The sequence below is a fragment of the Lepidochelys kempii genome, chromosome 25, assembly GCF_965140265.1.
Source record: "Lepidochelys kempii isolate rLepKem1 chromosome 25, rLepKem1.hap2, whole genome shotgun sequence".
Taxonomy (NCBI): domain Eukaryota; kingdom Metazoa; phylum Chordata; order Testudines; family Cheloniidae; genus Lepidochelys; species Lepidochelys kempii.
The window spans coordinates 7932306-7959693 of record NC_133280.1 but is presented as its reverse complement, the minus strand read 5'-3'; the positions used below and the strand labels follow the sequence as shown (position 1 = coordinate 7959693).

Genomic DNA, 27388 nt, shown 5'->3' with positions numbered 1-27388 from the left:
GGAGTTTATTTTGTTGTTTGTACAGTGCCTAGCACTGCAGGGCCACCGTTCATAAATGGAGCTCCTATGTGCTACTGCAATGCAAATAAGAACGTCACAGGCTGCCTGAGGCCTCAGTAGGACAACACTGCACTGGTGGAAGGTTTAAAGGTTTAACTATGAGGACTAGCAGCTTTCACTGAAAAAGCCTAGATTTTGCAGAAGTCTTCAGTCTACCTCTATTCCTCATTGTCTTATCGAACATGGTCTTTATTTCCAAGCACTTTGACCTGCTCCCCTTCATCTCTCTCTTCTAATTCTTCCAACTCAACTTCTGTCCTCTGTATTCCAGAGGAACAGTTCTCACAAGACTCTAATGACTTCTTCCTTTTCAAGTCTAAGGGGTTTTCTACCATACCAATTCCCCTTAGTCACTTTGTTGACCTTAAGTCTAGCAGCCACATACTACTACTCAAGGCCCTCTTCTTTAAACCTCCATGAATTTGTTCCTTTCAAAAAACCATTCCTCACCCCAGCATTCATGTCAATGCCCTTGTTTCCTTTCTCTTACAAAGTTATGGTCATAGACGTTACAAAGACAAATAAACATAAGCAAAATGAAGCGATGGCTAGGCATCTTTCATTCCCTTATCACCTGGAATCCCGGCTGACCGGGTTAGCTTTGACTGCTGCCTCTTCCTCAGAAGAGGAGTCATCATCGTCTGATTCCTCTGACTGTAGATCCTCTACCATGGAGCGCAGTGGGCCTGAGATTAGAGGTAAGGGAGGAAAAGGGAGAAAAGCAGTTTAACGCAGATGCAATATGTCTTCAGCATGATTGCTACAGAATCGTATTTGACTGCTACAAACTAAACTTGGCTTTGTTTATCCCTAAGGTAACCCAGAAGAGTCATGATTTATTAGACAAGCATCACAGATGTTTAAGTTCTATCCAAGGATATGTCAGCTTGTGTTTCTCAAGACTGAAGTAGTGTTGGAAATTCAGTTTTCTAACATAGTTCACTGGGAAAAGAACATTCACTTTTAAAAACCCTTTTTATACTTTAAAGGGTTTTTCTACTCCCCCTGCTCGTGTCAAAATAAAAACAGCCACTTTTCAGTGCATGTGCCAGGCAAGTTTTAAGTGTCACCCAAGAAGTGGCATTTGCAGCACCACAGTGCTTGTTAAGACTGCCGAAAGTAGCGGTGGATGCTCCATCTCTTCGGGTAATTAAAGCTGGACAGAACAAAGCACTGGAAATGTAATAATGGGAACATGCCTGCATTGGCAAGGGGATGAACTTGATATAATTAATAGGTCTTTTCCATCTCTAATTTCTATTAATTGGGACAAACTGAATTTGTGGGACAAAGTCATAAGCCTGGTGATGCCATGAGATTTTAGTCAGCACTGAACAAATTCACAAACTAAAACCTCTTAAACTGAACAGATCACAAAAATCTTAAAAGATTAAATAAAAGCAGAAGCCAACACATTGTGCAGGAAAAATCCAGTTCCAGAGATATTCAGTGCCCACAGATTAACTACCAAAGTAACAAATATTTGTTTATGGCAAATACATAAGGTACTACTTTTTCCCTTGCATAGAATCACATAGTAAATTCAACATGCATCAATTCCATTCAGCAAAACCAAGCTATGTCCTTGGCCTTAGATAGTCTTGATGAAGCAGGTTTAAATTCTGCCTGTTGAATGGTGGTGTAAAAAGGATAACATAAGAATGTCCATGCTGGGTCGAACCAATGGTCCATCTAGCCCTGTAAATTTGTTAGTCTCTAAGGTGCCACAAGTACTCCTTGTCTTCCAACAGTGGCCAATGCCAGACACTTCAAAGGGAATGACAGAACAGGGCAATCATCAAGTGATTCATCCCATCATCTAGTCCCAGCATCTGGCAATCAAAAGCTTAGGGACACCCAGAGTATGGGGCTCCATCCCTGACCATCTTGGCTAATAGCCATTGATGGAGTTATCCTCCATGAATTTATCAAACTTATTTAATTAAACTAATTCTCTTTTGAATTCAGATATACTTTTGTCCTTCACAACATTCTTGGCAACAAGTTCCACAGGTTGACTGTGCGTTGTGTGAAGAAGTATTTCCTTCTGTTTTAAACCTGCTGCCTATTAATTTCATTGGGTGACCTCTGGTTCGTGTGTTACGTGAAGGGATAAATAATACTTCCCTATTCACTTTCTCCACATCATTCATGATTTTATAAACCTCTATCATATCCCCCCTTAGGCTCTATTATATCCCCCTGGGGAATTCCTGGACTGTAACATATGTAACATATGTAACATACAAATCAAGCGAGAAGGTTTTTGAAGGATATCACTTCTTGCAACACACCTTGACTGTGGTTCTGAGATGGTTCAAAATCCGAGTCAGAACTGGAATCTGAGCTGGAACTGGAGTTGGAAGGACTGGAGTGGACAGACTTCACCCCCCATAGAAGGTAAAAAAAAGAAAAAAGAAAAAAAGAAAAGAAAAAAAAATCTTAACCTTTCAATCCACAGAAAAGAATGACCAAAATGCAACATGGTCTAGCAGTGCTCAAGAACGTCACATTATCATTCCATTCTACATCATTTTATCTACAGCACTGCTCACTAATTTTTTTAAAAACATATAAAATGTAATTTCAATTAATTAATATTAGTGAAAGGTTCTGGACTAGCTAGGGTGACCAGATGTCCCAATATTAGGGGCTTTGTTTTATATAGGCAACTATATACCCCACGCCCCTTTAAAAAAAAAAAAAAGTGTCCTGATTTTTCACACTTGCTCTCTGATCACCCTATTCTGGGCTGCTAGTTTTTGGGATTGTGTAGTCCCAAGACAGCTGAAACAGCAGCAGCACAAGCTTCCAATACACACCACCCTCGCTACTGAGTCTCAGATCATCTCAAAAAGCATGAAATAGTATGACAACTTGTATGACAACCTGGAAGTGAAAGTGGATACAAAGTCTATTTTCACTGTGAAAGACGAAATGCAAAATGTAAACAACCAGCATAAATCATGAAAAATAAATTAAATGTTTAAGATTACTTTAATCCTCATAGCCTAAAATGCTCTTTAAACTAAGAATATTTCTATTTAGAACTATATATGTTAAACTGACAGTACATCTTTAAACTAAGCATTCCTAGCTGTGACTGCTTTACAAGACAACTGTGATTTGGCTCCAGTTTAGATTTTTATAGAAATTGTAACAAAAGCCAAGATCAATAAAAATGCTTCCATCTTTAAAAAAATACCAATGAAAACCATTAAATATTCCCTTGCATTGTTTGCAATGCCAACACTGAGAACCTGAAAATGAAAGTGACCAAACAGATGAAATTAACTTCAGGGACACCCCTCCAAGCAGAAATGCAAGAAACAAACAGTATAAAATTGTGACAAGTAAATAGGAGTTTTAATAGGTGCTATTAGTAACATATGGAAATTAAGTATTAAAATCTTTTTACAGTATTTCATGTAGCATCAGGTATTTGCAGAGCACCCACATTCTGTAGTACCAGAGACCACAAGGTGGCAGTCAAGGCTAAATCAAGTATTCTGGTCCAAAACAGCAGAAAGTAAAAAGATAATTTTAATTATTTGTTGTAAGGATTATTGTAAGAGATAGTCCTTTGGGTCTAGATTTACTTTAAGTTCCCCTTTGTAACAGGATGCAGTGCTATTTGTTGGTAGTTCTCCCAGGAAACAGCATTTTAAATTTGTACATAATCCTAGAAAGCCAATGGTTATTATTTCATACAATGGAATACTGAGTCTGAAAACCTTACTTTTCTATTGGTGAATATATTTTATATACTCGGAAACATTAATACGATATAGGAGTGTGCAGTGGACTCAGCAACATACATGTCAGCTTTTAACATTAGCAAAAGAAGGCAGTGACCGCATTTTCTCTTTTTATTTTTATGTTGTAGGTTTATTATCTAGCGCACCTAGAGATGCATGTATCTCATACCAAAACCAGGGAAATACAAGTGTAAAACAAGATCTTTCTACAGTTACAACTTATTCCATAGCAAAGTAAACATTTTAACACTGGGGATATTTGATACATTGGCATATAGCAGCAAGGGTTAGAAAGTTCACAAGACACTTATTTGCCCATGAGGATTAAACCTACTAAGCAGAAGCAGATACCAAAGACCTACAGCAGAGCTCCTTCAGGATTACTGGGAACAGGAGGTGCTGCTACTCTCACCAAGGTGCTGCTTTTGAACTTAGATCTGGGAGCCACCCTGATAACTCTGGTACCTGACCAACTAACAGGTGTTCTTCCCCTGCACTGCGCCTTCTTGGCCCCTTAAACAACTAACTACTTAGGGGAGGGGTCATTCATTAGCATCCATTTATTTCAAACACTTGGGAGGCATCCAGCATTGCAGTAGCTGGGCACACTTTGCACAGCTTAGATTACAAACAACATTTCCCCCAGGATAAGGAGAGAACAAAAAACAAAGCAAAAACCCCCACACTACTCATACTGCCCCCTGCTTCCTTGGGCCTCCCTGGAACAGTTAACTGAAGCATTCCAGATGAACAAAGAGATGTGCTTAGGGTTGCCAACTTTCTAATTTCTGAAAACCGGACACTATAGCAGGAGCACGGGAACCTCCCCCTGCCCCGCCTCTTCCCTCAAGGCCCTACCTCTGCTGCTCCTCTTCCCTAAAGGCCCCACCCCACTCACTCCTCTTCCTTCTCCCGGTCACTCAAGCCTCCCCACATCCCTCCACTCCCTCAGGCTGGGCTTCCTCTGCTCCAGGGCTGGATCAGGAGCTGCAGCCCCTGATGCAGAGCCTGCCTGCCCATGAGATGCCGGTAGGAGGTGGCCCCGGCTGAGTAGGAGCTAGTGTGGTTGATGACCCAGCACCCCTCCCCCACCCAGGCAACTGGACTTGTGTGTCCGGTCAGTACATCTGACCGGACACTGTACAGGACCCCCTTTGACCGCACTTTTCAGCAACCTTAGCTGTGCTGAGTCACAGGGAAAACCTGTTTGAGGTACATGGGCTACAAGCTACTTAGAAATTCAAGATGTTGGTTTTACCATCTATAAATGTACCCAGGCGACTGGCATCAGTGCAGAGCACACAGCAAGGTGTTAGATGCTTTTCCTGGTCCATCCCACTTTACTAAGGCAGGTAGCCACACCCTGCACACCACTTAGCTACAGTTTACTCTACTCCTTGCAGACTATCAAAGAAATATGCTTAAAATGCTTCGCTCGGTGGGAAGCTCTTGTCCTGAAAGACAGGTCTTTTTGCCTTGCATTTACAGTTTCAAAATTACCCTAGGTTAAGGGATCTCTGTTTTACGACATGGGATCTTATAAGCTTGTTTCAGCCAACACCTTTCCAGTCAATAGTTTTGGGCACACAAAAATACTAAACTATGGACTAAAGGATGACTACGGCAAAGCTATTTTCCAATTACGTGGCCTCTTCTCAGACAAGTAGATTGGACTGCGTTTATGATTGCTGGATGAGGTTCTACCTGTCATATTATTGTGAGCAAGGACAATCTGAAGTTGGGCTGAAGTTAACAGCTGAGTGAAATAGTTGTCTTTATAGAACAACTGATTAGACTAATTTCCTCCTGCAATATTCCACAGCATCTGTCACCTGCTGCATCCAAAATCTACTCCGTTACCACCTAAAGTAGCTTTTCCCCACCCTATCCAGGGTGGAATTATGTGTGTTTCTAACTATTTACCTATGTTTGTTTATCTGGAATAAAGCATCCCCAATTCGTAGAAAGGTCATGGTTTTGACATTTCCTAAACTTGTGAAAGCTGAACTTTCACTAAGGAAAAATGAAGCCAATCTCACACATCCTCCCCTGCAACTCTGCTACATGTTGTTAAAAGACCTACACACCTTCTACATCTTTCATTCCCCTGCCTCCCACCTAGGCCTTCGTGCCATGCTCTCCCACAACTTCATAAAATGCTGGCGTAGACCTTAATAATATACTACTTTTTCTCTCTTACATACCTTGAGGAGCAGTGAAATAGTTAGTGTCAACATCTGAAATATTACTGTAATCTGATTTAGTACCCATCGGTTTAAATAGGGAAATTCACACCTCAGAACTGTTGTTTCAGGCTCTTTGCAAATTCAGGCAGACTCCACTGTATCAGTTACACGTCGTCAGGTTTTGAAGATTTTCTGCTCAACCATAACCGCTAGAGATTTTTTTCTCCTTATATAAAAGCTCAGACTCAAGAACAAATGGGAGGCCTATTCAAGTACCCTTCACATGCCCCATATTTTGGGAGCCACTGATCTAGAGCATCACTGGAACACCTCACCCATACAGAAGAATGTCATACTAAAACTGGAAAGAGAGGAATCTTTACTTTTAGAACAATCTGACCCAACTCTTATTTGACTATTTTGAGATTTCCACTTCGTCATTCCAGATTGTGGGAGTGATCTCTCCTTCACTTTTACACATTCTCTTAAAATAGATATCAGTTCATTAGTACATGTTTTAGCAGCTTTAAAATTTAAACAGTTCAGAGTTTGCATTATGAATAAGACTGGCTACAGTGAGTTCCAGGAAAATGATTCCATCTAAAATTTTGATTGTTTATATTTCCAAAAATCATTGATGGAATAGTCATTCTTTGCTATACACATGCATATTGTACATAACCTATATATACACACTACATACACATTGACACCTGGAAAGAACTTCCTCCAGGAAAAATTAGTTGGATGCCTTTCCCTGGGATGACAGGGATTATCCATGAGCATCAGGTGATCATATCACACATGATCTTATAACCACATCCTATTTCCTATGTCTATATGTGAAGCATGCAGTGGTGTTGTAGCCATGTTAGTCCCAGGATACTAGAGAGAGACAAGGTGAGTGAGGTTAATATATTTTATTGGACCAACTTCTGTTGGTGAGAGAGAGACAAGCTTCTGAGGTTGTGAAGCACAAATAAGCGATGATGGGTTTAAAAAAAAAATCTCTATTTGGCAGGTAAGTCAACATTTCACTCCTGAAGTCCCTCTCTACCTATATCCTCCTCAGATGGATATTGTACATTTTATGACTGACATAACCAGGATAAAAGAAGAAGAAATTTAGAGCATTTTAACTAATGTGATCAAAGTTACAAATGAATAAAATCACTTGTGACTGGCTGAATTACCTTTGCCAATTTCCACTGCTCAATGAACATGTTTCACAACTGCACCCCCATAACAATAGCTACACCTATCTCAATTTTTTGCATATGGACAGTAGCCCTTCATCTTCTGACAAATGTCCAGAAGCTGACCAAAATTTGGGCTCAGATTATTTTTACAGATCAGTGTCAACACCAATGCTAATTTAGCAACAAGCCTCTCCAGTTGTTTATTTTTAAGTATCACCTCTCATTGAGGCGGTTATAAAAACAATGGAGTTAAAAAGTATTACACTTATTTAGATCTAAGCATTGTATTATGTACTGCTGTGGGTAAGACCACTGTCCTGCGACAGTGAGGGAAGCTCAACCATTTTATACTCCATTCTAAACAGGAAGGAGGGAGTTCTTTTGAGACCAGCTTCATCCTGAGCAGTAAGGTGCATGGACATTCTACCAGGAAACTGAGCGCACATTCAGAATGCTGTTCTCTTTGTAAACTTTTTTCAATTTTCCAAATTCCATGCAGTTCTCACCAAGGCATCCAAGGCCCTTCCTGAGTTTAATGCTGAATCAAAACATTGAGGAAAAGACATGCAAAGGGCAGGGATTGGAAAAAATGCCCTCTGCCATAGCCAATTGGCAAGAGGGTATGTGATGTCCTGTCCATGGTCCAGTCCCCTACGGCTCTCTGCCTGAAATACGCAGGCAGAAAAGCAAATCACAGAACACACCAACGGAGCACTCCACTTGAGCACTCCAAGGGCAAAAGAGGAGTGCTCCTGTGATTCAATGCAGAACAGGTAAACAACCATCCTTGAGGGAGAAAGTGGCATTTTGCCTCTCCCAGCAGCCAAAGATAGGGGAGAGATAATGAATGAATGGAACTCTCAGTTTACCAAGGCTACATCTACACTATGGGCTAGGGGTGTGATTCCCTGTTCACATCGATATACTCATTCTACCTCTCATCTGAGCTCGTGTGCTAAAAAAGTACGGTAGCTGAGTGGGTACAGGCAGCAGCAGCATGAGCTAAGCTGTGCCGCGTAGATACATATGGGATTCAGACGGGTTGCTGCCCATGCTAGCACACTTGCTCAGATGAGACCTAGCACGAGTATGTCTACATGAGCTGGGAATCGCACCCTAGCTCATAGAGAGGCAGTAGGAAAAGAGGGAGTAGAGCAGTGGTACCCAACCTCTTCCTCTTGTGCCCCAACCTTACCAGTAATGCAATGTGGTGTGCCCCTCCATGGCTGGTAGCGGACTTGCGGCCAGGTAGGGGGCCACGGCCAGGGAGCGGGGGCTGTGGGCTGGCAGCCGAGAGTGGAGCTGGAGCAGAGCAGGGCTGGGAGGTCCCCCTCCAGGCCAACATGGGGGCTGGCCCAGGCCCTGCTGCACCTTCCCTCTCCCTCCCAACCCTCCCCCCCCCCCCCCGGATGTTCCTCCTTGTCCCCCCAGAGAGGGTATGCCCTACTGGTGTAGAGCTTCTCCAAGCAGCAGACATCTACACCACAGAACTAAACCTACTCAGTCAAGATTGGTGCCATAAATTAATTTTATTACAAGGCCTTGTGATGATCCTGGAGCCACTGCAGGTGCCTATCTGTAGAACCACCCGTCACTTAGTATGTTTGGTCCTCTGGCTAGGCTAGCAAGAATCAGGTAGAGTTTCTGAGGCCTGCCTAATAGTACTATATTCTCTGTTCTTGCCATCAGCCTCAGACAAGTCAGTACATTCTATTTTTACAGTTATGATGCTTTTCGAAAAGAAAAATTATTTACTCAGTTCTTTAACTGGGACGAGGGCATAAAATCATGATGTTATCACCAAAGAAGTTGAAGGCATATTCAGGCCTGTACCATAAATGTTACTGCAAAGAAACTAAGTCTGAATGACAGATCATAACTTAGACACATGGGCGGTGGGTGAACCATGGGCTCGGGGAGGCTTGCCCCCAGCCCAGCCCAGCCCACCCCTTCCCCTAAGGCCCCACTATCATGCATTAACAGTTCATTATTGCACTTTCATCTAGTCCTCTTTGAAACAGGATTAGATCAAAGACTATATCTAGTCTGCATTTTTCCCATGAAGAAACCCAAGCAACATGCCCACCAGGCCAGGTAGGAGAAAAACTCTCTCTCACCTCTGATTTAAAAGAAGTTTCATCCTCTGAATTGGACTCCTCCATCTCCACGGGTTTTTTGATCTCCTTGGCTTCGCTTTCAGATTTTACTTTCTCCACTTTGGCATTCATCTTCTCCTTGGTTTGTTTCTTCTCTGGATATGAGGAAGACGCAGTTCGGGGAGAAGTTCCTGGGATGTTCTTTACCCCTTTGGAGCTGCTCTTTTTTTGCTTTTTGGCGCTTGGCTTTGGTGACTCCACGTTGGAGGGCCTCTTGCTGGAAGATTTTGGCTCCGGCTGTGGTCCACCCTTTGGAGAAGTGTTCTCCAGTTTGGTCTCCTTCAGGGCTAGTTTTGGTTCCTTGAAAGCAGCTTTAGGAGGTGCTTTCTCATCCTTAGGCAGTTTGTTCTCAGCTGGTTTTCTGGAGGAATCTTTCAAAGGCTTGCTTTGTTCTCGTTCGAGGTCTTTGGAGGAGTTTTTGCTCTCAGAGTCTTTCCTTGGCCTCTCTCTGTGCTCCTTGGTTACTTTGTGTGGTTTGGATGCTTTACTACTGTCCTTGTTTGCATCCTAAAATTTAGGGACAGAAACACAGAAGCTACATAAAAACCTGAAACTCAGTACAGCACTATAATCCAAATTTGCTCAGACTGTGGTAAAGACTACATTACTTCACGTAAGTGTTAAACATAAGGTGAACTTTTATACCAAGCTGTCCTTTTAAAAACAGACACATTTTAGGAACAAAACAATTCAATGGAGGAGAATTATTAGATCTTTTACTCTGCCAGAGTAAGCTGTGATCACACCCATCCCCCTCCAAAAATGCTTTACCTATCAAGCATTAAACTAATACTATGTTGGATCTTAGGAAAATGATTGAGGTCTCTGACACTTGTATCACAGCCAAGGCTTCCTGCCACAGCACATCTTTAGCTTAACAAGCAGTACAAAAACACACCTCAGTAGGCACCTGCCTATCTCAGGGGATAGAAATGCATAATGAGGAGCCATTTGCCTTTGCCATTTTTGGATGGCTGGCCCCAGTTAGTGCACACATGCTGCTCTGCCATCATGGAAGCAGGAGAGAGAGGGTCTGTACGGAATGAGACAGTTGAGAAAGCATCTCTAATTTAGGCCAGGTCTACATTACCCCTTATTGTTGGCAAAACTTATGTCACTCGGGGCGTGAAAAAAAAACACCACCTACCTGAGCGACATAAGTTTTGCTAGCATAAGTGCTCGCGTGCACAGCACTATGTCAGCGGAAGACACTCTCCTGCTGCCATAGCTACCGTGGCTCATTTAGGTGGTTTTATTAGGTCGATGGGAGAGCTCTCTCCCATCGGCATAGAGTGGCTATACGAGCAATCTTACAGCGGCACAGCTGTATCGGGACATCTGCACCACTGTAAACTTGCTAGTGTAGACCTGGCCATAGTCTTTCTTCCTGATTCAGCATTTTCTATCGAATACCTGTCCAAAAATCAAATCAGCCACTATTAGACAAGCAATACATGATTCAAAGTAATTTTTCCCTGTTGCATCCCATAAGAATCAAGACACAGCCAAAATACAATAACTTTAGAAGAATGGAGAAAACGTATAGTAGGACTGAACTCATTGGTCATTAGAGAGACACGGTGGATGAGGTAATAGCTTTTATTGGACCAACTTCTGTTGATGAAAGAGACAAGCTTCCGAGCTTAGACAGAGCTCTTCTTCAGGTCATTTGAGCATTTTGTTTGGCCATTAATTTTTGTAGCTATGCAAACCGACAGAATACATGTAATCTGCTTCAAGGCACATTGCCTGTGGGGATCATGCGAGAATTGCCCTTGCTATGTACAAAAACCTACACAAGGTCAGCTGCATTAGGCTGGTGGAGGCTGAAGGTGAATTTCACCTTCTTCTGGAGCCTCTGGGAACTAGCTATTGCTACAGGCAGGATATCAAAATCTTCAAACTACTGGCTTGATCAGGTCCAGCACATCTTGTGCTCTTTACATGGCCATCCCAAGCATTCACACTGCTAGAGTAAGTTTTGATTCTCTAGTCAACCTCTCCTTCCTGCTGGGAGGTTGAATTCCTCAGGGACTCTGACCACAGCTATTACATGAGACAGGGGGCAAAAGCTGCATTCAATTACTCTACATCCAGTGATATGGAAACAAGTTATAACAACTGGAAATGACTTAAAAAGAAAGCTTTACTAGACTCAGTTAAAGATATCAGCTCTAGCAGTTGAGCATGTAGGCTTAGCTCACAAATATTCACAAATCCTGTCGGCTTTAATTATTTAAAATCTCTTCAGAGGGGCCAGGAAGTCACAAGAATTCTAAAGGCCTTCTGGACTTGAGATAGAGAGAAACAGGAGCAGTGGGCTCAATGGGACTCCACTAGGGACATGTTCATCTATGAATTTCCAAAGCACTTGTCACTACACTAGGTAGGGACTAAATAATAGCCTGTGTGCATGAGCTACTAGAAAGGAAACCTAGGCTCCTCGGAGGCATTTAAAGGGTTCTTAACGTGTCAGATACAGAGGATGACAACAATGGTTACCAAGTGCTGCGCCTCCTCCATTAAAAGCTGAGGAAATCGCAGTGCTGTTGCTTGGAAGGGAATCCTACAGAGCAAATACAACGCAAATTGCTTGGGTCACTAACTAGAGTCTAAGGAAGAAGAAATCCCAGATGCTCAGAGTAAGTAACCAGAATTAGTTACTACAGAGGAAACTTAATTTTGGGGTGCATTTCCAGCAACAGAGCCCTGTACTCCAATGCTCCAAAATAAATGCAGCATGCCTCACTGACCTTTGACCCATGGGATGGTTTGGTCTTCTTGGGATCAGAGAAGGCAGAGAGTGGTATTGTGGGTAACATAGGGTAGTCAGGACTTGGCCTGGACACTGTTTCTGCTCCTTCTGGCATTACCATCACCTAGTAATAAAGAGGAGAAATGATATACAAGTAAGGAGAAATGTTGACTATTTTAACATGATTACTCTTCAGCAAGTGACTTTTGATCATTTCTAGCTACTATTATTTAGGTCTTTTTTCCCTTTAAAGATGTAAGATATCTCCTGAATAATTCCAGTTAAGATTCCCAGCTCCAATGACAAATGTCTAAATAGAGACCATTCAGAGAGATGAGTTTGGGAGCCAAGATGCAATGACAAGTTTCATTTCCACCAAGGGGAACTTCAGCACCCTGTGTACAAGTAGGATGCATAACTGTGGCTATGATCAAGAGAGGCTGGAGACACAGAGTAAAATGCACCAGCCTCTCTTATGCCCTAAACAGTTTGGAGGCAAACTGGGGGCCAGGGAGAGCAAGATTTCACAGAATATGAGATAGTTGGATTCTTTCAGCCAAAAAACCTCCATGAAAAACATTTATTGGCAACATCAGAAACACACATGGATAGCCATGAGAGGCCAGAATGTCTCTAGGCTCCTCTCAATGTAGCTAAAGTAATTCCCCTGAGAATTTGGGACTGAAAGAAATGTCTTCCACATTTTTTGCCAATGAGCTATGGGACCAATAAGATTTTTGATGTGTCATATCAGACGTGACTCTCAGTTGATCCACCCAGTTTCTAAATAACGGTCCAAATATGATGTTACTCCAATATCTGATGATCCTAGAGACGTGCAAGAAAAATGCATGAGTAAAATCCTAAAAAGTGTCAAAAAGCAAACAGTGCTCAGCACCATTGTATGGCTGAAATAAGCCTCTTCCTCTTCATCCTCATTGCAGGAGGATGTGGGACTTGTAGGGAAGTTCTGGATAGACTGACTTAGAATTTAGTCAAATAAATTAATAGTTCCACTTCTGAGATCTTCTGCTTACAAACTTCTTCATGGAACAAGACTATTTCTACCATCCCAGGCCAGAAAGATGGTTTTAGGTAGACAACTTTTTTTCAGATTAATTTAGGAATACCTGGAATAGTAAGGTGCTTGACTGGAATGGAGTCATGTGTCAGGTGTGCCCTAAAACCCTGTCACATTACAACCTCAGCTGAAAAAAGACTCAGGGAAAGACTTACTGTCAAAATATTAGAACCCCAACTGCGAATTTGCCAGATCTCACAGGGAATGTGGGTCAAGGTAATTTGCTTAGACCTTATACAACTATTTGGCAATATTCAGTGAATGATTCCTCAGTACCAATTTCCACAAAACCAGTAACTTACCCACTGTGGCTGCCCAAGTCTTCATTATTGCAGCTTTTCAAGGGTCTGTCTAGGCTTTTCTCCATAACTTTACTTTTACTATTTACTTCTTTTTACCATTATTTGCCTCCATTCTCCATCACACAATCTTGATCCCCCATATTTCCTGTTCTCCTTTAACTCAGTTTCCTTCATTTTCTGCTTCTCCTGGCATGTCGTGTCTCTCCATTTCCTTCTTCTCTTTCCCTTTCATTCTAATTCTCTATTTCTCCAAGTTTGTGTTTCTAACCTCTCGACAGACATACCAGCTTTAAAAAAGCAGACATGATGAAATGGTTCCTCTCTCCTCTGCAACTGGTGGCCCCCACCAGCATATGCAGAGAAAGAATGTTTTCTCACATGCAGAGGCGTGTTCTCCTCTTAGCCTGCTTTAAATAATCTGGCACCCAGAACTTCTCCCTGGTTCTGCTTCCTATGCGATAGGCAGCGGATGCCAGGATTAGGGGACACTTACTGGCCAGAAGTGCCAACTATTAAGCCTGCTTGTGGGAAAGAGGAATAGGGACACTAGGATATCTTTTTTCTTGAGTCTCCTTCTGTATATTAGAACATTTGGAGGAAGTTATTGACACCAACCAGTTCACAAAAGGAGCTCACACAATCTGAAAACAGCCAGATGGACAAAAAAAGTCACCATCCACAGACTGGTGCCTGCAGCCACAAGTTTATGGCCTTGGCACAGTGTGCAGACAAATTTACACTGAAAATACAAATGCATCAAGTGATCCACACAAGAACATCTTGCAGCTGCTAGCATTTCAATTAAGTCACCAGAACCTGAATCTGCCCCAAGACAAATGCAGCAAGTGTTCAGTTGAGATTGTTTATAATAAGGGTATCTAAATAGTTAAGTTATTCAGAAAACAGCTGGGTCTCAAGTACAGAAAGAACCCCCAGAATAGAATTAGTTGGCTACACCTTTTCACTAAAAGTCTCTTCGCATCCCTGGTTCTTTCGGCACTCACCCCTCCAGCTTTAATCAGTTTGCGTCTGAAGTCCTTGGTGGGGTTGTTGAATGTCAGTTTCTCACAGCGAAGATGGTTCACAGGTGGGTTTCCTTCCAGATTCAGGAAAAGGTCATATGTGAAGCAAACTTTCTTCGGTTCCTCCTAAAACCAAGAAAGCAGAAGACTCATGAAGTGTTTTGGCAAGTGTGCTAGGTCAGAGGTTTCAAATGGTCAGTCCTAGGAATGCTGAACTAACTCTTGAATGAATGTCACATTCATAACAGTTTTTCATCTTGGGAATCACAGAGTTTTCAAAATCTAGGTACAAATATCTCATTTTCTAAAATGCCTGCAATGATTGCAGTTGCCAAAAAACTCACACCAAAAAACTCAGACATGAATTTTCCCTAGAGTGACAATCTATAGATAAGGATATTGACTGACACCTGCCAAAACCGATTGTTTATAGGGATGCTGGTCTTTGTTAGGCATCCAAGGTCCAAGAAAGAAGGTACAAATTTTATCCATTCCACTCTTTAGTGCAAACATACAATCTATCTATTCAGCCTCTTTGGAGAATAATGGAACTATAGTTACCACCCATTAGAAACATATTTTGCTTTATTATTTAGGGAAAGGACAACTCCTGCACTCCAAAGGGATGCGGGTTCTAGAAAGATTAGCCACTGTGAGGGAAGGAGTGCTAGATATGCAAAATCCCTTTTGAAATAAAAACTGAATGAGTTGGGTGGAAGCTGATGAAGGAGCAAATGCCCTAGTCCTTTCAGCTTTCCAAGCACTGTAAATGAGCCATCTTTATCTGATGAAGTTTGGCATTTGTGTACAAGTTCAGACTGGGTTTCCTATTTGTGGCCAACTGATTCTGTTCCACTTGCTGCATCAGTGAAGAGAGTTCTCATGCATTTGTTGTATGGGACAGACAGTATGGGGCAGAGCACTGCTGGAACTCTTTCCACACGGGTAACACAATTCCTTAATCTTCTTCAGAAAAAGTAGGAGTGACATCGCCTCAGTCACCTATCCTCGTATATCAAGAAACTAGGAGAATCGATAATACTAGGTTAGCAAATGGACAGACATTTACTAGTTTTAGTTCCCAGGTTTATATTAAAGGTTTTACAAAAGATAATATGAATATTGTTGGTCTTCAGTGCTATGAAAAAAAAACACAAAAAAACCCACAAAACCCTGTCTCCTGCAATTGATTCCTTGTACTAGGTCAGGAGAACCAGAAAATGAAGACGTACATCAGTGAAACGGATTAGTTTCTTTCTGTCATCCAGCCATAAGGCAATTGGAGAAAATAAACAACGTAAGTGGTGTAAAACAAACCACGTGTTTAAAACTGAGTTAGTAATCCAAGGTGAGGCTAGTAACAGAAATAAGGGTTTTAAATATGAGTTTTATGCCGACTGTGTCCCTTTCACGTACCACTGGCTGCTAGTTTTTTGGCTGCTACTAACGTAAGTGCAGCCATTAGTGAGAGGGGAATTCTCAGCCATTGTGATGCTTTATCAGTCTCTGTCAGTGCAGTGTCTAGTTCTACTGCTAATGGAAGGACTCTGCTTGCTGCAGGAGTATCTATCACCTTACACACACAGATAAGCGTAAGGGTATGTCTACAATACAATCACTGCTGGGAACAGATGCAGTGCTGCAGATATGCCGCTGTAGCATAGACATCACTACAGTAACAGAAAGGGTTTTTCTGTCAATGCAGTTAATGCACTTCTCCGTCTTATGTCAACATAGCTGCATCTACAGTGGGGGTTAGGTTGGCCTAACTACATCACACAAGGAGTGAAATGTTTCACAGCCCTGAGTGAGGTTGCGAGGAAGTTCTGTTAACTCAGATGATGATCCTTAACGTAGCACACAGCGCTATTAGGGAGGTGTACAATAACAGATTTCACTAGAAAAATAAAATGGAATGCCCATCCGGCCCAATTTGCAGCCCAGTCTGTGGTAATAAGTGAAAGAACAGTTTTAGTTGGCAAATTGCATGGATAATGGTCTCTAGGAAGAGAAACCTTCCTCTAGTTGCCTATTTAAGGCTATGTATCACCTTTAATACTATAATTTCAAGTGCTTTTCTCCTCTGGGGATTTGCAGCCCACGTGTCCTCATGACACCACTGAAATTAGACATGTCCTTTATATTACAACAGGGAAAAGCCTCAAGGACCAGGGTGAACCAGTATTGCCTTCTTTCTTACAAACACAGGGAGCACAGAAGCCTGCTTCAGACCAACATTCTGTTTCTATTTTAAGGAGAGGGAAGGGAGATTTTGGCTCCCTAGACAGTCAAGCTTGGGTCCTCTTCTCCCTAGTCCTTTTGTTTTACCCTACCCCTTTGTTTAGGTACTACAGTCAACACCACCCTGATAAGCTCTTACTACTCAAATCCCTTTCAGAGATCCCTTCAAAATGAATGCTGCTGAACATGGCCAGAGGGTGACATTTGCCAGTGACTCAGCTATAGCGTCACACCCGACACTCCTGGAGGCCACGCAGACACCCTCTGATGTTCCTGACCTTAGGAAACTTCCTGATCTTCTCCTATGTAACAATGAACTGTTTGGTCACAAGATAAGGCTTGGTATGGATGGAAGCTGCATTTCTATTATGCCAGATTTCATTAGTGAGTATGTCATAGGGATTGTCCTATAGCTACCAAAGCATTCTTCAAAAACAAAGAGGAGTCTGGTGGCACCTTAAAGACTAACAGATTTATTTGGGCATAAGCTTCTTCAGATGCATTCTTGTCCACATCAGGACAGCACCAATCCATTTCCCCTCATGTGCTTCAGATCATTGTACACACTTGTCCATCACCCTGTATATTGATACTCCATTTCCTAGGATCATCCCAGAAAGCAATGCTTCAAGAAATGCTACTGAGCATAGCAAAGGGGACCCTTCTGAAGCTATGTGGGGCCTTTCAGAAGATCCCATACTTGCATGCATGCATTCCATGCATGTCGCATTCAGTCCATAACATTCAGCAACTTCACAACAGTCTTACTTACTACAGATCACTTCCTGCAATTTCATTTACCAGTCTAGTGCAGCTGTTATACAAGAACAGAAGCCTTGGGCTTCTAGCCCAAGTCAACCTATTTTCAGCAGATCTAATGAAGAGCTGGCAATTCTCAGACCACACAGATTCTGGAAGTTTGCCATGGAGATACTAGTGTGTGCACGTAATATTTTTTTTTATATATATATATATATATATATATATATATATATATAAATAAATGCGACTCCCCTTAAGAGCTAAGCCACTGTTAACCTTAAAACAAACATCTGTGACCACAGCTGGCCTTTCATCAGAAGTAGTACCTATGAGAGAGCTTGGGAGTCAAGTTTTTAGTCTCTAGCTTCCCAGGCCAGAAGAAGACTAATGTGCAAGTGATTGTGCTATAGCACAAAGGTTTTGGGGCTCTCAGGTAAACACAGTGTGAACATACAAATTACACAGATGAAGACAGGGTCTTTAAAATCCAAGGAACCCCTAAGGTAAGTTTTGGAGAATCCAGTTTCTCAGTGCTATGTTAAAGAGCCACTGGTACCTCACAGGAAAGTGGAAAAAAATATATTTAGTAAGGATGACACAGTTTAATTTCATTCTCAGTTTGTCAAAAAGGACATTTTCATGAACAGAGAATTTAAAGACCTCTGCACTTTCTTCTCTCCACTTGTTGGGAATCTATAGCTGCTATGGAGGGTATCCTGAAGGCTGAGGTAACAATCTCAGGTGCAAAATATACAGAAAAAGTAATTAATTCTGGAACAAAAGATTGCAAACATATGCAATTGCCTCATATAACTTAAATAGATGAAGAGAGCCCCAGAAAGTGTGACGTACATAGAATTGTTTCTAAAAGACTTTTCAAGGTTTGCCACATGGAGTCAATGGCTCGAGGACATAACTAGCAAAAGCAAGCTTTATCTAAAGACCATTATCCTGTAATAGTAGGCAAATGAGGAAGCACAGCTATACTGTTTTCAAAATAGATTTACATGTACAGAAGCAGAAGAGATCATTCCCTTTCATCTCATGTATCTAGATACTTATATGGTCCTCAAAGTAACTGAGGGTTTCCCATGTATTTATTCTAACAACTCTATGATGAATCGCCACATTTTACAGATGGGGAATTGAGACAGAGGAATTAAGTGATTTGCCCAAAGTCAGAGACTGTGGCAGAGCTGGGAATTGAACCCCAATCTCCTGAGTCCCAGTCAAGTGCTTTACCCATAAGATCACCTGTCCTCTCTTCTCTAGATGCAAACAGCCCTGTATGGGAGAATAATCCATTTAGTAGTCAGAGAAGCATTAAATACGCTCCATTTCACACAGGTTTTCAACTCTAGAAAACAAGCATTTTTAAATAAAAAAAGGTATCATACCAGAGAAATGACTGCAAGCAGCCTTAAACCAGAGAGCTGCTAGCAAGTATGTGTTTCTTCAGTGCTGGGTTCACTGACCACTAGAGCTTAGAACCCTGTGGGTCCCAGAAGGTTAAGATCATCCAGTTTCTCCCCTAGGACTCTCCAAACACACACCTAGGAAAGCCCAGGAGCACCTCCACAATATGATTTATTACAGGCTACTCACCCTCCAACTCTAAAGTGAAAGTCCCAGTACATCTACAAGGCCAGACTTCAAAGCCATTCTAAATAAGAAACTAGGTTTTCCATTCTTCCTTTCCGAAACTGCCTTAGGTGCACAGCTGCATGCACAGTTGCTCTTCTCCCAGGCCTCATATACACGTGACATGAGGACTCAGCACTGTTATTTACTTGAGTTGCTGAGATAAGGGCTGGTAACTGTTGTAGGCTCAAATGATCCCACTATATAGAGCCCAACCTCTGATGCTGATAAGTATGCCAAGAAAGGAAGAGCCAACTAGGCACATTCAAATAGATATGTGGCAAGATTAATTTCTAAGAAGTGACAAACAGATGCATAAGGGGAAAGGCAAAACGTTTGCAGAGTTCAAGTCCCTTCTTAAAGGGACAGATCTCCTACCTCTCCAAGAAGACAGTTAGTGGGGATGTTTCAACAGTGTCTCTGCAATGCTAAAACTTGCTAGAACTCAAATTCAAGTCCAAGGATTAACTCAGCCCTTCATGCTGTTAATCTTGTATGGATCTTTTCAATTAGAGGCTTTGGAAACTGAGGTTCTGTCCACTCCACATGGACAACAATCCCTCAATCCTGACACACCATTAAATAAATAGACCAGGAACAGCCTACTGCAAAGCTTAAGATATGTCCTAACCAATCTGCAACCACATTTGACAACACTGCTCTGCCAGCCAGAGTGACAGTGATGCGTAACATACAGAATTGCACGTAAAGAGGCACCACATAAATCCTTGAGCACCAAACTGGAAGACCTATGAAAGGCAGCAAGACACACAGAAAACTTAGGCTGAGGAAACATACTGAACAAACTCCAGTCCATCCAAAAAGAAAATGGCTAAAACAAAGCAACAATTACGAATTTAAGAGGAAGTACAAATATTGCTCTGTTCAACAGCAGCCCACTAGAAAATGTTGCAGGGCTGATTGAGAATCAGGTAAGGAATGCTATTGAAAAATGCAAGATCACAATGTGCTGATCTAAAGCATGAACAAAATAAATAGTAAACTAAACTCTTGTTTTTTTCAGCATGCTACAATTAAATAACAGATGAAAGAGGTCAAATCTATCCCTTCTCACCCCCAATCAGTGTAGGAATTTTCCCATACAGCACCTTAAAAATGCTTTCTTCAGTAAAGTTTTAAGTGTCTCAGGTAAAATGCGTTCTCCACAATTTCCCTGGAAGACGATTCCACAAATTAATATATCTCACTGACAGGAAGATTCCTGCTATTTAGCCTAAGTTTTCCTTTGTTCATTCCATCCCTTTTCTCCTAGTTACACTCTTTTGGATCACCATAAACAGTTAACTCAAATCCTGAAGGAGACTTGCTAATACAAAAGAAGTTTTCTTCCAAAACAAATATTAGACAAAGTAAAAAAACCTCATTTTTTAAATAAAAGCAAAATGTTTGATAAGAACCAAATTGGTATCTCTCCTTCCCCACCCATCTCCCTTCTTAGTAATGGAGAATAAACTAAGTTTCACTGTATGTATTCTATTATGTAAATACTGAAAATCGTCTCTCTTTTTAACACTGCAGTTTGAAGATGGTAAACTTTATTTAGGTCCTAATGCAATGGTTTTAGATACCTATCACATTAATATCTTCTGTCTGATCTTGGTATAATATGAAACTGTATTTGGTTCTTTAGTTGTAATGGTTTATAATCATTTGGTCAGTGTCCACAATGTAATAATAGTGGCTGAAAACCACAAACCGTACCTATAATTTTATGTTGTAGATTTAACTGGTTGCTGTTCTGAAATATGTATTTGGAAATAAGCAGCAGGCTGTGATAAATTTCAATACCACCAGATTTCTGGGGAAGGAGTAGGAGAAAGATTGCAATGCATTTACTGTAACCAGTTCATACTGATCCAATTACAGGAAGAAATAGAAAGGGTTTAAAAATAGAAGTGGGCGAGCTAACATTTTCAGTCAAACAGTCCCAAATGAATTGGCAGTTACTATTAGTCAATTTCACTTTCACAAAACTGCTTTTCACATAATCTGCTGAGAACCTTCCATTTTATTTTCAGGCTTGATTCCAGAGGCAGGAGCTCTAGCTGGCCACCAGCACTAGATTAGCAAATGAAAGGATCCCCCCCACCTTTATGGTATGAAAGTCTTACTTCCCACAGGGCCTACTCTGACATTGTGGAGGACTCAAATCATTTGCCTTCAGATCATTAGGATCTTTTTCCAAGTCAAATGGGCAAGAGTTTAAAAGCATTCACCCACCCACGATGAACCACATTACAGTATAGTGAAGGTGAACACACAGTGTCAAGGCGGGGCCACATGGGGTGGAGGTTAAGAACAGCTCCCAACAACACCTGTTCTGTACTCTGCCATCTCTACTTCTGGTGCCTCTCTGAGAAGGCAAACATGCGCCAGCTATGGCGGTGCTGGGGCTGCTGACTCTCCCAACTCCAACTGGGCGGTGAGAAAATGCAGAGGACAGAGTTGACAGGCAGAAGTCCCCGATGAAGCTCATTGAAGATACTCTCAAAGTAAGGTTCTCCAATAGCACTAGATGGCAGCATGCTTCATTACGCAAAAGGTAAAGAGTACATTGGCTCCAACAAACAATACTTCCCATTTTAGCAACAATTCAGAAACTAACCAAATGGGAAAGTGGAAGAGTTAAAGGAAAGACTAAAACCTTGGAATTAAAAATTAATTTAAGCAAACCATGAAAAAGATCTACCCTCGTGGATTAGGAGTCCATTGCCTCTCCAGTGTGTTTCCACCCTCCCACACTTCAACCTTTCAAAAGGTATTAAAAAGTGGTATTGTTACAGGGCCTAAAACCCTTTGTAAATCTCAATTCACCTACAGGAACAGGATATGAGGGTCGAAACTGACGAACACCGCAGTCACCAATCGGACACATTTCAACCATCCGCCAAAACTGTCAAAATTTAGAGATTTTAAGACCGGAAAGGACCAGTGTGATCTAGTCTGACCTCCTGCATAGATACAGGCTACAGAGCATTTCACTAAGTGATTCCTGTATCAAATCCAAAACTTCTAACTGAGCTAAAGCAGGGGTATCAAACTCATTTGGAAGTCAGGGCCAAATTCCATATTTAATTATGACCCATGAACTGTGATATAAATTCAGGACTATATGTGCCCACAATATATAGCAGACCTGTCGCTAACATCAGTAGGTTTGCACAGAGATCATGGGGAGGATACAGCCTTTAAGTAACAAACATTTAAGGTACTGAACAAACAACTAATGTCACTTTCAATCACTCAGTGAGAAAGCATGCTCCCCTATAAGCCAACAGTAATCCTTAGAGCCCGACGTGGGTACAAAATTTGTATCTGCATCTGATCTGCAAACATGGTCCACGGACATAAAGCAGATATCCGCAGATTTGCGGGACTCTAGTAATCCTGCCTTCTCTTTTCCTTCCTCATCTTCTTTTGTGTTTCTCCTCCACTTCCTGATCTTTGGGATTTTCCTGTCTTCTCCTCCTCCCCTCTTCGCATTTTCGTCTCTGCAAAGACCCTCAAAATGGCTACCGTCTCCCATTGTTCTCAGTGGGAAAGAGAGCACCCCCTGCTTTTATCAGTTAAGATGGACACCATGTCCCTAATATCTGTGAAGGAAGAGATTTAAGCAGTCTTTTGCAATAATGGCCACCACCTCCCATTGTTTCCCAAAAGGGTGAAACCAAGCTATATTCAGGGAAGGTGGCAGCCCTATATGCCATTAGGTGGCAAAGAGCGGACTCTGACAAGCATGTGAATAGGGAAGGAAGACAGGGAAAGCAAGAGAATATGGAGGGCAGGAAGGACAATCGAGTGTGGGTGCAGGAAAGAGAATGTGGGGAGATGGGAGACTGAGGGCATGTGAAAGACAGGTGATTATAAGGTAGAATGCAAGTGGGGCAAAAGAATGGGAGGAAAATGGAAGAGAGGAAAAGACAGCGATAGGAGAGAGAAGTGAAGAGCAAGTGAATGACTGTTCACCCACACCAGGATTTGGCAGCTGGGAGGGGACTCTCCTAAGGGGAGAGGATCACATTTTTTGTTTGGTTATTTAAAGGTGAATTCTGAACCTGGAGTGAGTGAAGGGAGGAGGAGGTGTGGCTTTCACCTAAAAGCTTTCAAAAAATCGGAAGGAAAAGTCACAAACTTTGCCTATTTAAAATCTCATTATTTTTGTGGGTCTGGCCAAAACTGCTTCTATCACCCACCCTCATGCCCCATGCACCGCAATCCCCACTTCCCTTTACATGCCTTGGACTCCCCCATGTCCCAGCCTCAGAACAGTGACAATCTTGGGCAAAAAAAGCTTCCAATGCTATGTCAGAGGTGCTCCCCCTGTGGCAAAACATGAGAAATTTATCGGACTTGCTCACCAGCTCATTACTGCTTCAGTAATAAAGGTCAGAGCTCCACAAGCTACAAAGGGAAAGCAGACAAACACACCAAACATTCACATCTAATAGTGTTGGGAGGAGGTAGTGTGGTGAAGAGAGGTGCAGAAGGCAAGGATGGAGACAGCCTAATGTGTTCAGTAAAGGAGGTGCTGGAAGGCAGATAGGTAGAGTTACGGTATTGGTGTGTGGTATACAGTAATTGTGGTAATGGTAAAGTATCTACCCATGGGTGAGGAATTAGAGGTTATGTACTGTTAGGTGGCTTAATGGTTTCATTTCCTAGCTTTTCTGGGTTTATGTCAGCTATGGGGGGAGGGATAGCTCAGTGGTTTGAGCATTGACCTGCTAAACCCAGGGTTGTGAGTTCAATCCTTGAGGGGGCCATTTAGGGATCAGGGTAAAAATTGAGGATTGGCCCTGTTTTGAGCAGGGGGTTGGACTAGATGACCTCCTGAGGTCCCTTCCAACCCTGATATTCTATGATCATTCCAATATTATACATAACAAACAACTGGTTCACATCCAATTTTTTGTATAGTAACCAAAAGAAGGGAACGCTCAACACAACGATCATAACAAAGAGTTAATTTGAAACTGAATATACAACCAGCGAGTGCAAAGTTGGTTTGACAAATCCCTAGTCTCCGTAACCTTCTTTAAGTCATGTGGCATAGGACTTTTGAGGCAGGACTAAACTTTATCTTCACCGTATGCAGCGAATACTACATTTTAACTTTCACATTGTTATCGTTGAATCTTAAGATTTAAAGTCTTTCGCATTTTCTTTTGGGGTGAACAAACTCAGACCTATAGTCTCTATTGTGAATTACTATGTCCAAGACACACAAGTCTTATGTTTGTGTCTACATACCATATTAATACTGGTATAACTATTTAGGTTAAGGGTGTGATTTTTTGAAAATTTTTTTTAATAGCAGTACAATCCTTAGTGTGGAAGACATTATACCAATATAAAAGGAGCTTATAGTTTACTCCTGTACAGCAAGACAAATAAATTACTCTGGTATACACATCTTTATATCAATATAACTTCACCCCCACTTGGGGATCTGTACTATACAAACTTGTGTTTAGACAAGCCCATAACTTGCTACACTATCCTTATATTACCTTTCTTTACAACTTTCTCTCTACCAGACAGGAGTGTTTCCTTTCAAAGTCTGGCAGAAAGCTTGCTATAACTTCCAAAAATCAGAGTCAATTTCTGTTTATCAGAGCAATAAAAACCACACAAAATGGTCACATAATTTAGCACATTTTTGCCAAGCAGTTTAACTGTCTGGTGCAGTTCAAAGCAATCAAAACAATTAGGCAAATAGGACTCTACCTTATTTTTGAAGTGTACTTCAATGGGCATAATGAAACCAGCGTAGCCGGACTCCTCCACTTTGTAAGGAGGCTCCTTGCACACTAAGAAGAAAAAAGCAAAACAAACATTAGCTTCAGACATAATGTAACAGTATCCAAGATCAGAGCAATTACAAGGAAGAGAAATGAGCCTCTGACAATGCAGGGCAAACCTCTGACCTTTATAAACACAGAATAAGATCCTATGCTTAATTAGGGGTAGGAAAACTGCTTGCCCGCTACCCTCAAAAATGAAAGGTTAGTCACCTTGTGCAGTAACTGTGGTTCTTCGAGATGTGCGCTCTAAGGGTGCTCCACTTCAGGTGCAAGTGGCTCTCTTGAGCCCTCAGAGATTTTTTTATTAGTAGTGTCTGTTCTGCCTGCGCATGCACCCTACGCAGCCTCATGCTGTGCTGCAAAGGTATATAGGGCTGCCCGAGGGAACCACAGTCACGTCCGTCTGTAGCTGAGCGTCCAAGAAGAACAGTCGGAAGCACAGGGGAAGGAGGGCAGATAGTGGACCACCCACAAGGACACACATCTCAAAGAACCAGAGTTACTGCACAAAGTGAGTAACCTTTTCTTCTTCTTCTTCAAGTAGTGTCCCTAGGGCTTCTCCTCTTCTGTTGACTCCCGAGTACTATCCTCACAGGGAGAAGCTAGCTTCAGAATTAAGTACAAAAGACTGAAGACAGTACAGCAGAACAGACTCACTAGATCTGGCAGCATGGACTAAGGCATAATATTTAGAAAAGGTAAGCACTGAAGCCCAAGTAGGAGCTCTGCATATCTCAGACACAGGAATGTTTTTGAGTAACAACATGGAAAATGCCTGTGATTTGATAAAGTGTGCCATAGTTCTTTGAGGATGCAACACACCAGCTGCATCACAGAAAGCAGTAATACACCCAGAGATTCAGCTTGACAGTCTCTGTGAAGACATCATGGATCTCTTTGATCTTTCTGCGATACAGACAAGAGTCTAGGTGATTTCCAAAACTGCTTGGTCCTATCCAGATAAAAGACAAATGCCTGTCATACAACTATGGGAAGGGAAGTCTCCCACTGAGATTGATGTGGTTTAGAAAAAAATACTGGTGGATAAATAGAGTGGTTAAAATAGAAATCTGACAGCACCTTATGTAAGAACTTTGGGTGCAGTCATGGGTCATCTTGTTCTTGAAAAAAATATCATCAAAGAAGGGTCTGCTGCCATCAAGGCTCCAATTTCTCCAACCTTGTGGGCTGACGTGATAGCTACTAGAAAGGCCATCTTCATAGATAAGTGAAGTAAGGAGCAGATCAAACCTTATGCGGCCTCCATATCTGTGTCAGAGTAGGATTCTTAACCTGGGGGTAAAGGTTTTCCAGACCCTTAATAAATCTCAATGACATAGGGGAAGTAAAAATAGAAAACCCTCCTCGTCGGGAATAAAATCCTGATATTGTGGTGAGCTGAACCTTAATACAGTTTAAAAAAATTGGGTTTATTAAAAAGAAAAGGAGTACTTCTGGCACTTTAGAGACTAACCAATTTATTTGAGCATAAGCTTTCGTGAGCTACATCCGATGCATGCATTCACTGATTCATGGATTCATGCATCCGATGAAGTGAGCTGTAGCTCACGAAAGCTTATGCTCAAATAAATTGGTTGTCTCTAAGGTGCCACAAGTACTCCTTTTCTTTTTACAAATACAGACTAACATGGCTGCTACTCTGAAACCTGGGTTTATTAAATAAGTCCAGCGGACAATTGAGAGCAGAGAAGATTCTGGCACATGGTGGACACCAGTGGTTGAACCTCTTCCATTTCTGAAGGTAAGTAATTCAAGCTGACTGCCTTCTACCATTTATGACAGGTTTCAGAGTAGCAGCCGTGTTAGTCTGTATTTGCAAAAAGAAAAGGAGTACTTGTGGCACCTTAGAGGCTAACAAATTTATTTGAGCATAAGCTTTTGTGAGCTACAGCTCACTTCATCGGATGCATTCAGTGGAAAATACAGTGGGGAGATTTATATACACAGAGAACATGAAACAATGGGTGTTACCATACACACTGTAACGAGAGTGATCACTTAAGGTGAGCTATTTCCAGCGAGGGGCGGGTATTCCACCATCAACCTCAGCCTGGACCAGTCCACACAAGAGATCCACTTCCTGGACACTACGGTGCTAATAAGCGATGGTCACATAAACACCACCCTATACCGGAAACCTACTGACCGCTATTCCTACCTACATGCCTCCAGCTTTCATCCAGACCACACCACACGATCCATTGTCTACAGCCAAGCTCTGCGACACAACCGCATTTGCTCCAACCCCTCAGACAGAGACAAACGCCTACAAGATCTCTATCAAGCATTCTTACAACTACAATACCCACCTGCTGAAGTGAAGAAACAGATTGACAGAGCCAGAAGAGTACCCAGAAGTCACCTACTGCAGGACAGGCC

General features: G+C 41.8%; 1 protein-coding gene across 2 annotated transcripts in view; it reads right to left on the bottom strand.

Annotated features, from left to right (window-relative positions):
* Positions 1-27388, bottom strand: part of MLLT1 (MLLT1 super elongation complex subunit) — a 59146-nt gene that overhangs the window by 14593 nt on the left and 17165 nt on the right. Inside the window, exons 3-8 of one of the 2 annotated variants that reach the window (XM_073323692.1) lie at positions 24912-24994; positions 14502-14645; positions 12113-12238; positions 9321-9866; positions 2355-2442; positions 635-746 (exon numbers count right to left, since the gene is read on the bottom strand). In XM_073323692.1, coding sequence (XP_073179793.1) covers positions 635-746; positions 2355-2442; positions 9321-9866; positions 12113-12238; positions 14502-14645; positions 24912-24994 — 1099 coding nt within the window. Of the gene's footprint in view, positions 1-634; positions 747-2354; positions 2453-9320; positions 9867-12112; positions 12239-14501; positions 14646-24911; positions 24995-27388 lie in introns of both variants that reach the window. The other variant, XM_073323691.1, reaches the window with a different exon arrangement.